The 10926-nt window shown below is 35.1% G+C and overlaps 1 protein-coding gene across 2 annotated transcripts; it reads left to right on the top strand.

The window, feature by feature from the left end:
- The first annotated feature begins 1832 nt into the window (after window positions 1–1832).
- gtf2a1l (general transcription factor IIA, 1-like) lies at window positions 1833–10832 on the top strand. 2 transcript variants are annotated; one of them, XM_022681855.2, is made up of 10 exons: window positions 1833–2067; window positions 3872–3973; window positions 4452–4575; window positions 4962–5014; window positions 5389–5473; window positions 6416–7005; window positions 7265–7531; window positions 8677–8766; window positions 9544–9647; window positions 10209–10832. In XM_022681855.2, the coding sequence occupies exons 1-10, from the start codon at window positions 2044–2046 to the stop codon at window positions 10357–10359; spliced, it is 1590 nt and encodes a 529-aa protein (XP_022537576.2). In that variant the 5' UTR covers window positions 1833–2043; the 3' UTR covers window positions 10360–10832. The 2 variants fall into 2 exon arrangements, with proteins under 2 accessions (XP_022537576.2, XP_022537577.2); XM_022681856.2 differs by lacking the exon at window positions 10209–10832 and having other exon boundaries at window positions 1838–2067; window positions 9544–9969.
- Window positions 10833–10926: the final 94 nt, after the last annotated feature.

The raw sequence follows: 10926 nt of genomic DNA, 5'->3' as shown, positions 1-10926 counted from the left end.
AGTTTCAAAGACCCCAAAATGTAACCCTGTGGGATGCCATAAGATATGCTGTATAGTATAACCATCACACAATGTTACCCAAAAATTTAAAATGCATTTGGATTAAGAACTGAATGATAGGGTTCAGGGGTTAGTGTACTTAGAACTTCAAGCTCTAAAACTGATGTTCTTGATATTATAATTGTTCCATTTCTATATCATACAAAAGTAGGTTGGATTACCACCACCAGATTTATGTTACAAGACACAAAAAGTAGAAAAGCAGAAACTTGAGTAAAGATTATTATTTTCCCATAAAATACAGATTAAGGAGCAGAAATATAAAACTAGCATTAGTAAACATAATTGAAAAAGTATTTTGTGTGTTTTTCTGATTTATTTGACAAGCATTTATTTTATGTAAAAGGCCATACATATAAATAAAAGAAATTTACAACAAGTTCTTACGTATATAAAGAGGGTCAACTCTAGGTCATTGTCTTGAGCTAGGTATGAATGACTTAATCAATGTTTAATGTTTCAAATAAAGTATTAGTAAAATAATGTTCTGTTTTCCACTGAAGGTGAATTTTTTAATGGGTTGCTGCTTGGAGACAGAGGCTATGCATGCAAAAGGGAACCTGATGACTCCTTTCCCAGATCCACAGCCGGGACCACAGTGTCGGTTCAATGTGGCTCATACCAAAATGACCTTTGGGATTCTGAAGTCACGATTTAACAGTACTGCACAATATAGCCATGATTAGGAAGGAGAGAGGCCCACCAGTGGAGCCACAGCCCCCTGAGTCGATCCAGTCACTTTGGGCCAACCAGAGGGCAGAATTGTGAGACAGACAATTGCAGAACTATTCTTTAACTGTTAATAAAGACATGTTATATAAAATGGCATACATGCTAAATTCTTTATTTATTCAGATCTTCCCAATCTCTTTGCTATAGTCGCTGAATACTTTTCCATTTCAATGTTTGTTACCTTACAAGTATATTTTAGGATTACATCTGCTTGGGAGAAACATTTACTTTATGTCTGCTATATCTTAAAGTGCTCAATGAAACACACATTCTAAGAGAAAAAAAAACAAACAAACACTCAAACCTAAATAAATTTTATTATTAAAAAAAGAAAAAAAACTTTTAGGGGTGTTGCCGTTTCTGCAAAAGAGGAGAGCTACATTAAGATTAAGGAATTTTATTGGATATATACATTAAATGAATATTTATTGAAAAATGTCTATACCATTTTTTTCAACCTCTAGCTGTTCAATTTCCAGCTTAATCTTTTTAACCTGTAGGAGCTTGTACTGTATATCCAGCTCCAGTGTTCTTTTGTACAATGCTTTTACAGTGTCTGTTCCAACCTTTTAAAAAAGAGAGTGAAATTATTCACTGGTGGGAGATGTATTATTTAACTAATTAGATTAGAAAATACTGATTTACCTCAGAGGTTTTACCCCTGAAGACCTTCTTTTTCCTGTTGGCTGTAGGAACTCAGGTCTTACAATCATAGACAGGCAAAACAATCTGCTGCCAAGATCTCCGAGGCCCATTGGGATTGCATCTGTATGTGGTATTTACTATTAGAATTAATTGAATTGGATTTATTTTACATTTTATTGAGTCACCTTAATATGACCACCCTTGTATTTATACTCATTGGTTACACAGATCATGGTTTGCATTTCATACGATGTTACACCATAGTCTGTCTCTCCGCATACGTTGTTAACCCCTTTTTTAATTCGCCAGGTTGGTCATTACACACCTAGGCCACCGGGAGCCCAGCCCTTTTTAAAGTAGACGCCCACAGGGCTTGATTAGGAAAGCCTGGCCCAAAGTAACTAGTCTCACGTGGTGGTACCAATTAATCCAGTGTCTGAATGTTTGGTCAAATTGAACTTGCTTCGTGGTACAGCCCTCTGTAGCATTTGTGTTGATCAGGTTAAAGCTAAATTCACACTAAAGACCAGAGTGAGAGTCTGTGAAGGTGAACAGCTACTCCATGATAACAGCTTGTGGTAGTGTTATCTACCTTTACCTGGGGAAATGTTCTCAAACTCAAACACTTTAGTAAGTATAGGAGTGTATATGAGTGTTTAGCTGCCTCTAGCTGCTAGCTAAAGACAGTCCTCTCCGTGTATATCAGTTATTATATAAACTAACATACTGGCTGTTAACCTCAGCTAATCCAGCTAATGCCTAGCTACACAGATATGAGCTAGTATATGGCTAGATATCTATCTAGTTTATTCAGCTTGCCAGCTAGCATTGTTAGCTAGCATTGTTAACTAGCAAGCTAATGCTAAAGTTAACTGTGTAGAAGATATTTGGGTAAACTAACTTAGGTTAGCTAACTATCTACTTTAGTTAGGTTAGTTACCTGCCAGTGTGGACCCTCTGTCTGTTAAAACTGCAAAGACTTAACGTACATCCAATTTAAAACTCATTATTTGAGTAAAACGTACAGCTAGCATTGGCTAAGTTAGTTGGCTCTCGAGGTAAAGTTAATACTCTGCGGTATACCGGTGTTGGCAACAGACCACCCTTTATTTATTTATTTATTTATTGTTTGTTTGTTTGTATATTCTCACAAGCCATATCTACGTTTAATACAATATGTGACGTACAAGTGGGTCATAAAAAAAAAAAAAAAATATATATATATATATATATATATATATATATATATATATATATGTATATGTGTGTGTGTGTATAAATATATGCAAAAATATGTAAAGAGGTATATTTGGATGTTTATATTCTTACTAAATTCATGTTGTAAACTTACTAAAGCAGTGTTTATTTGTTGCAATGTTATGTTCTGGGTGCTTCCTTGCTTTAAAACATCTGATTGAAACATTCAGTTTGTTATAAAAAGTCAAAATAGAAATTTAAATTTGATATATCCACAGAAAATTAATGACATAAAGGGTTAGTTGTTTTTATGTTAGCAACATCATCGTTCCCTTTTTTTCTTAAGTTAAACTCTAGCTCAGCCTTATTTTTTTTCCTTTTTAATTATTTTCTCAGTCTACACTCTACCTTATTACACTCTAACATTTTTTCTAATGTTCTCAGGGTAAACTTTAGCTATATGCCAGTTCATATATATATATATATATATATATATATATATATATATATATATATATATATATATATATATATATATATATATATATATAACATAACATATCCAAAAGCAGTGTGTTTAGAGCTTATAGAAAAAAAACAATGTTCATTTAACAAATAAATATGAATAGCAAAATCAGAGAAACTGATTTTCATAGACATCAAAAAAATTGGCCATGTTAGTCTTGCTGGTTGACCAGTTTGGTCAGATTTGGTCATACTGATCATACTATTTTGGTAAAGTTAATCATGCTTGTAGACCAACTAAACCATCAACAATAAAATATTTATTTCCGTCTTTTGACATGCAGACAAAATGCATCAGCAGTGACATTTAAAAACTGATATTCATATACTTATGCATTGTAAAGTGATTTTATTACATTTTTGCAGCACATAAAAATTAATAAAAAAACAATATGCCCTATGTCTAATTCTGAGCTTGTTATGATCTACTATTTTATGTTAATATAATGTTGTAGGGCTAAACCCTAGCTTTATAAACATTCCTTAAGCTGTAATTTACTACAATTTATGTGCCACAGTCTAAACTTTAGCTTTCTATTATTTTCTCAGGCTCAACAATACCTTTTCAGAATTTCCACAGGCTAGGGTGTTACCCTTCAGTCGTTTTATCTGTCTGCTTTTCCTTTTTTTTTTTTTTTTTTTTTTACACTCTATTTTTATTTATTTATTTTTTTCAACATAAATTTTACTTTTTTTTTATCACTTTCCTTAGCCTAAACTCTACCTCTCTGTCATTGATGATGTGATGGAGAATGTTCGTGAACTGTTTCTCGAAGAAGGAATAGAAGAGCAAGTGCTAGATGACTTGAGGCAGGTAATACACCCTTTTTGCCTGATAGAAAACTAAAAGTGTTATTGGAATATGTAACTAATGAAATATTGCTTTTTACCAAATTACAATATTTTATTAGTTATATTTACCAATAACACTTTGATAAAAATGAATTACTTCATTTGATACAGATATTTGTATGGAATTTGTATGGAATGTCTTGTTGTGTAAAATGAAATTTTATATTAACTGGTTTAAAATACTGTCAAAATAACCTTTTACCATTTCTTTAGAAATGCTTTTGCTTTGATAACATAAGAAGAATCATGCAAAATAGGAAAAGAAGGCTCACGTTTCCACTAAATTTTTGTATTGGTTTAAGTTGGGGCTCTGCCAAGCTTAAGGAGCACATGGTTAAAAGAAAATATAAAACTTCAGCTACAGAGGTTATGAGTTAAGGAAAAATGTGAAGGCTTTACTGCTTTATTTCTCAGTGGGAAAAATCTGTTTCTCCTCGTAGCGGTGGGAGTCCAAAGTCTTGCAGTCCAAAGCTGTGGAAGGCTTTTCAAAAGACAACACCAATCCATCAAATTTTGTTCTGCAACTCCCAGCAAATTACTCTCAAACTCTTCAGAAAACAATAGGTGAGTTAAATGTTTAATATTTAGTGTCCTGGATTATGTTTACAGTTTTTGATTAATGAAAGCTACAGATGCTTTAATTCTGGACACATTTGTTTAGTATATTTATGTTGTTTAACTGATTAACTAAAACATGTGAAGTCTAACTTTTAATGTAATAATGACCAATTTCCACATGCAAGTACTCCCTCCAAAGATTTCTGTCTCACATTCCTGGCCATGGCTAGCTGTAGACACATCTGGGATAATACTTGCAATTTAAAAAATATATATTAATAATATTTATTAATGTTATCAGGGCTGAATCAAATATTTATTTTTCACACATTCTCACACATTTTTTTAAAAATTATATTTATGGTTTCTTAAACATTTTGTTACATTTTCAGCTCCTGTGGTTATTCCTGCTGGGCAGCTTGCACAGAGTTTCGCTGCAAAAGGGGTAAGTTAGATGCAGCTTTAGTATCTCTCATTATCCTGAAAAGGGAGACACCAGGGACCAGGACCTCATTGAACAATATCCTTCATATCAACATCTGTTCACAGCTTTGCCTTTTTGATATTTTAATATTTAAACACAATTTGTGAATTAAACAATGCCCAATAGGAAAAAAAGAATGAATCTAAGTTCATTTAATGCAAGCTAAAATTAAAAAGGTAAATGTTTTATTAAAAATTAAAAAAGCAAATTCAAATTATTTCTTCCCTCCCTTGCCTTTTCTCTCCTCTGAACCTGATTTAATGTTTAACATATTCTGTCATCTTGATTTTACAGTCAAGTTACTGAAGAACTGTTTTTTAAAACTTAACTTTCAGAGCACTATTGCAACATTCTCTCTCCCACCTGGAGTTACCTATCCTGTTCATATTCCTGCTGGAGTGACTCTACAGACCGCTTCAGGTAAGACATCCTGTATCTGCAACAAGCCAACCAATAATCCTAAACCCCCTGCAGATTTCAGCCCTTTGTGAGGATTAGAATATATTGTTCTTCAGGTGCTGTTCATTATATTTCATTTGTTCACACGTACCACTCACAATTCAACCCATGATTATTTTTTTTTATAATTAGCTGGGAAGTGAATGTGCTGGAGACGAGAAAATATTAGCTATGCAATGTGAAAAATGTGAGAACTGGGGTTAAGTTCAATATGATATATTATTAGCATCAGTACTCTGCAGAACAGTATGTTTTCTGCACTGTCATAGTAAAAGCCAGAGGCATTGGCTTCAACTGATCTGCTCACACCAAGCCCATTAATGATGTTACTCTGTATGATCATTTTTCCATGATGAATTTGGAATAGAATAGGGACACCAGGGAGTCCAGTTATTATTTTGTGCATTTTTCCCTTTCTTTATGCAGAGAGGTATTGATATCCCTTGTCTCTTCTCCCTTTCCTTATGTCTCTGTCATCTTAAATTAAAAGCCCTCTGCAGAGATTTGTAATTGCATCTTAATGATGTTCCATAAAATTCTGAAGCAGTGGCAGCATGACTTTGCAGGAGTGAGCCACCACTGCAGACTATATGCAGAGAAAAAGACTGTATTGTTCTTTGTTGCTATGTCTGCTGGGATGTTAACAGCATAGTTTTTAAGCTTTTTTTTTTTAAGCCAGACAAAATTTACATTCACATTTAGGCTTTGCAACAATATCATAATAACCTGTATTTGGTATGCGTAATTCTGAATGTCTGACAGTTGTCGTGTTGTCCATGTCACGCACCTCTCTTCTGTAAATACAAATGACCTCATTAACTCTATTTGGAATCTTAAACTTGATTAATAATTGAAGAATACTTTTAGTATCCCTCATGCATCTTTCTTCCCATATACCCTAAGGTCATCTCTACAAAGTCAATGTTCCAGTAATGGTGACCAAGGCTCCGGGTTGTCAGCGCGTCTCCGCCCAAGCTAATCAGCCCCTCGTGGAGCAGAGTACAGTTTCCAGCACCATCATTCACAACATACCTGCTCAGGTGACTGGCCCGTGCCCCCAAACTCTCCCTGCAACTCAAACCTCTCAACCAGCCCTGCCAACACACCAGCAGAGCCAGAGCCAAGTACCCCAGCCGCCCAGTATCTCTCTGGATCAAAGCACCAGGCCTGAAGCCCCTGCTACCCCAGAGCCTTCCATTAATCAGCAGTACTCGCAGTGGCCTCCAGAAAGCCCCAGCGAGTTCACCCTGGATGGCATTGAGTTCAGCCCCCAGCCTCTGGATATGAGCATGTCCTCTCCACTAACCACACAGCTGTCTACTGGGCTGCTGGGAGCATCAGGGAATGCGCAGGTGTCAGAGTTTGGATGCAGTGTGCAGGAGATGGTGGAGAGAGCTGTTAAAGCAGAAGAAGAACCTGTAGCCTTGGCCAGCAGTGGCGACACCATGAGTCTTCTGCCAGACCTGGAAAGAACACCTGACAGTGCAGTTAAGGTAAATGGAAATGGGAAGTATTAGACTTCACTGCTGGAGATGCTGTGGCTAAAATACAATCAGCTCATAATCATGTTTTCTGCTGAAGGTCTGAATGTACAGTGTCTGGATTCTTACTGTGAGATTTATGGGAACTGAAATTTGACATTAACTTCTATGCAATCATGCTCAAAACAAACACAAAACAATCTAAATCTGTGTTATGTACCAATACTGAACTGTGCAATGCTATAAAATGTACTGCATTTTCTCTTCACAGCTTGAGATGGAACTCCTGAGGGACTACAACTTCAACGAGTTAACCAACATAGTACAAATGGACGGAGCTTGTGACAGCAGCTCTGAGGCAGGAGATGAACCACAGGAGCTGGAGGAAGAATCAGGAGCTATTGGAGAAAATGAGTTCCTGGGCATGATCAATGCAGAGGCCCTGAAAGCACTTCAGGGGGCTGGTGGCAGCAGTGACCCCAGTGACAGCTCCAGCAGCAACAACGATGAGTCTGACCTGAAGGAGTTGGAAGAGGAGGTGAGGACAGCACAAAAGCAAGACTTTTGGCACTAACGCATGAATATTCTTTACCATACAGTGACACCACTTGTCATTGGAGAGGAAAGGGTATTGTGTCCCATGACTTTTGCATTGTCTTAACAAAACTAAAGACAGCTAAAATGAACTGTGGGATATGCGTGTGGGGCCTGAAAATGTGATTTCTGCCTCTTTCTCAGTCTCTTGAGTCTGTTCCACTGTAGGTTGTGATGACTTTAAAGTAGTGGTGTCAGTCTATAAAAAACAAAAAATCACAACAAAATTCTGTAAATAACTGCGATTAATCGCATTTGTTTTTCTTCAGATGCAATTTTTTTTTGTGGCCATTTAAATGTAAATAAAAGAATGAATGTAAGAAATGTAAAATGCCATTACTGTTTATTAGTGGTGTCAATTCAAATAATAGTATATACGGGGGCGGGGCAGATTACGGAATTAATTAAAAAAATAGTAATGCGTTACTGATTCCAAATTAACAGCGTGCGTTAGCGCTTTAACGTTGACAGCCCTACTTTAAAGATGTATTTCTGGTAAATGCACAACTCTTTGGTACGAGGAATGTTAAAATTCTGCCCAACTTTACAAGAAAGATGTCCCATCTATCTGGCGTCCACTATCATGCCTCACTCAGTTTAAACTTAATTTACACACTGCTGTCCCATGATTTTTGGCATGTCCTTGGGTGTCATACATATATACTATACATGCCCACAGTATATATGTGAATATGGGTACTTGTTTTGGTGGATTTAGTTTAATGTTTGCTCTTCATCTTTAATTCTATAATTTATTTATTTTTAATAATGTTGGCCTGAAAAAGAAAGAATGTTTTAATTCTGGCACCAACAGAGCTTACTAATTAAATTATTATTCCCCATGCTAAACTGAAGTGGCTTGAGCTGTTTTCATTTTCCTCTGTACTCAGCATATTACTGTGTACTTTCCCAGACCAAGGGTAGCTTTACATTATTCTTAAAATTGGCATTGTCTTATTTAATTTAATTATAACTTTTCATTTAAAATCAATGCAGAATAATCACTTCTTTATAATATGGGCTGTTTTAAAGGAGAAAATGAATGGAAACTAAACGCTGTCTGATTTGATGCTGTTTTATTATGTCTAGGATCCACTGAACTCTGGTGATGATGTGAGTGAGCAGGATATTCCGGAAGTCTTTGACACTGAGAACGTGGTTGTTTGTCAGTATGATAAGGTAAGATCTAGTGTATGATTTGAGTTAGCTGGTTCACTGTGGGTAATAAGAACATGTGTTTGCGTGATGTTGGTTGAATTCTTTTGCGATGACATGCACTTAATTTACTGAAAATGAAGACAATTTATACATGTTCTGTTTAGGATACTGTCATCATTTCTTGTACAGTGAGAATGAATAAAAGTAAATGTATGCTACCCACTGTGTTGATGACATGGTCCATCAGGTTTCTCCCCTTCCTCTATAGATTAAGTCAAGTACTAAATTAGCTTTTGCCGAACTGTTTTCCTTTTATATGTATATATTCCAAATTGTAAATATTTTAGAATATTTAAACTAATGGGAAGGGCGAATTTCTGGAGATAAACTTTTAGTGATTCCTTTATTTTCTTGTTTTACTTTTTTTTTTCATATACATAAAATTAATAAAATACAATTAATACAATATCTATTATATAACCCCAACGTTCTCAGACCCATCACTGTGATGTCTGCTACAAGGGACGAAAGATAAAAAAAAAAAAAAAATAATTCTTCACACTGTAATGTATGTAATTTTATTTAAAAGCTTAAAAGGGTTTATTTAAAACGCTTTTAAATTAAATGCTTTGGAGCTCTCATTCATGTCAGTGCTGTAGCACTGACACTCAGTAGGTTTATTTTTAGAATGGTACATTTCCCTTCAAATCACTCACACATTGATGATGTACATCTCAATGGTTAAATTATGCAGAATTTTGAAGCTTTAATGTGTTTTTTTTCTTTTTTGTGTGGCAGATTCACCGCAGTAAGAACAGATGGAAGTTTTACTTGAAAGATGGTGTTATGTGCTACAGAGGAAAGGACTATGTTTTCTCCAAGGCTGTCGGTGAAGCTGAGTGGTGAGCTGGGAAAATGTGGAACAAAGTCTTTTGTACATCACAGAGAAAAACACTATGGTACTATTTAAAAGTGGAGAATATTGTTTATTGTATTATTTAAATTAACGGCTTTATTTATGTATATTTTTGGTTTATTTACTGTCTTAATGCTTAGATTTTGCAAAGAGTACTGAAACTGTATAAAAATCCCTGTTTAATTTATTTAATTAATGTATATTCTTTGGGTTAAAGGGGTGGTGTTCAGACTGCGCTCTCAAAATGTAATACTTGGTTCTTGGTATGTTCTCACTGTTTGAGTTAAATCACTGCAGGAAAATCTAAACCAGTATCTCTCCCCATGTTTTTATTTTAAACCAGTTTTCAGTGTGTTTATTTATTTAATGATAAGGTCTTGCACCAGATGTCTGTGGTTGTTGGCCAAATAGGAATCCAGAAAATGTGTCAATAGGACACACTGGACAGTATTCATTGATTGTCAGAACTAGGGACAGCCCACTGCCTGCCTCAAGCAAAACCAGGACACACTGCTGTCTAATTACGGCATTATTTCTGCCTGCACAGGTTCTGCACAGGGTTTGGCTGTTGCCATGATTGTAGTTGGAGTCACATTTACATGTCTGATGAGCGTCTGAACAGAACACAGCTGCAGGCCCACCTCACTTCAGTCAGGATTGGAAAAAGTAAGGAGGTTAAGGGTAAGCAGGCTACTTAAGGATTTTGATTCAACAACGCCACCTGTAGGTCATTTAGTTTTGTATTAGTTTTGTGATGAAATACTTTTTATGGTATAAAGACCTATAAAGTGGGGCTGGGCGATATTGCAAAAAAAAACAAACACTCAAACTTCTTTACAAATATCCAAGATTTTTTTTTTTTATTCACGATTATTTTTAAATTTAGGAAAATTGCATTAAAACAGTAATTTGATTAATCAAATTAATTCAATTAACCTCACAGGCCTACTATAAAGGACACATCATGGTCCAAAACTAAATTTCATTTCAATGAGACGCTTAATCCCTGTTTGGGGAAATTAACCCTTAGAGCCTGTTTATACCTGGTCACTTAATCTGGTTTGTATCCTTAGAAGGTTTTCAACACATTCATCTATACTTGGTATCAAATGTGTCTTTGGTTGAAATAAACTATGGTAATTTAGAAGTTTTCTCTCTGAAATATAGAATTAATTTATTCTGATTATCCAGAATCCACATTAGCACCTAAACACACAAATTACTTGATAATTTTCATTAAATTATTTAAACAGTTTCATTACAAA

This window comes from Astyanax mexicanus, chromosome 25 (assembly GCF_023375975.1).
Source record: "Astyanax mexicanus isolate ESR-SI-001 chromosome 25, AstMex3_surface, whole genome shotgun sequence".
Classification (NCBI taxonomy): Eukaryota; Metazoa; Chordata; class Actinopteri; order Characiformes; family Acestrorhamphidae; genus Astyanax; species Astyanax mexicanus.
This window is presented reverse-complemented; position numbering and strand designations above follow the sequence as displayed.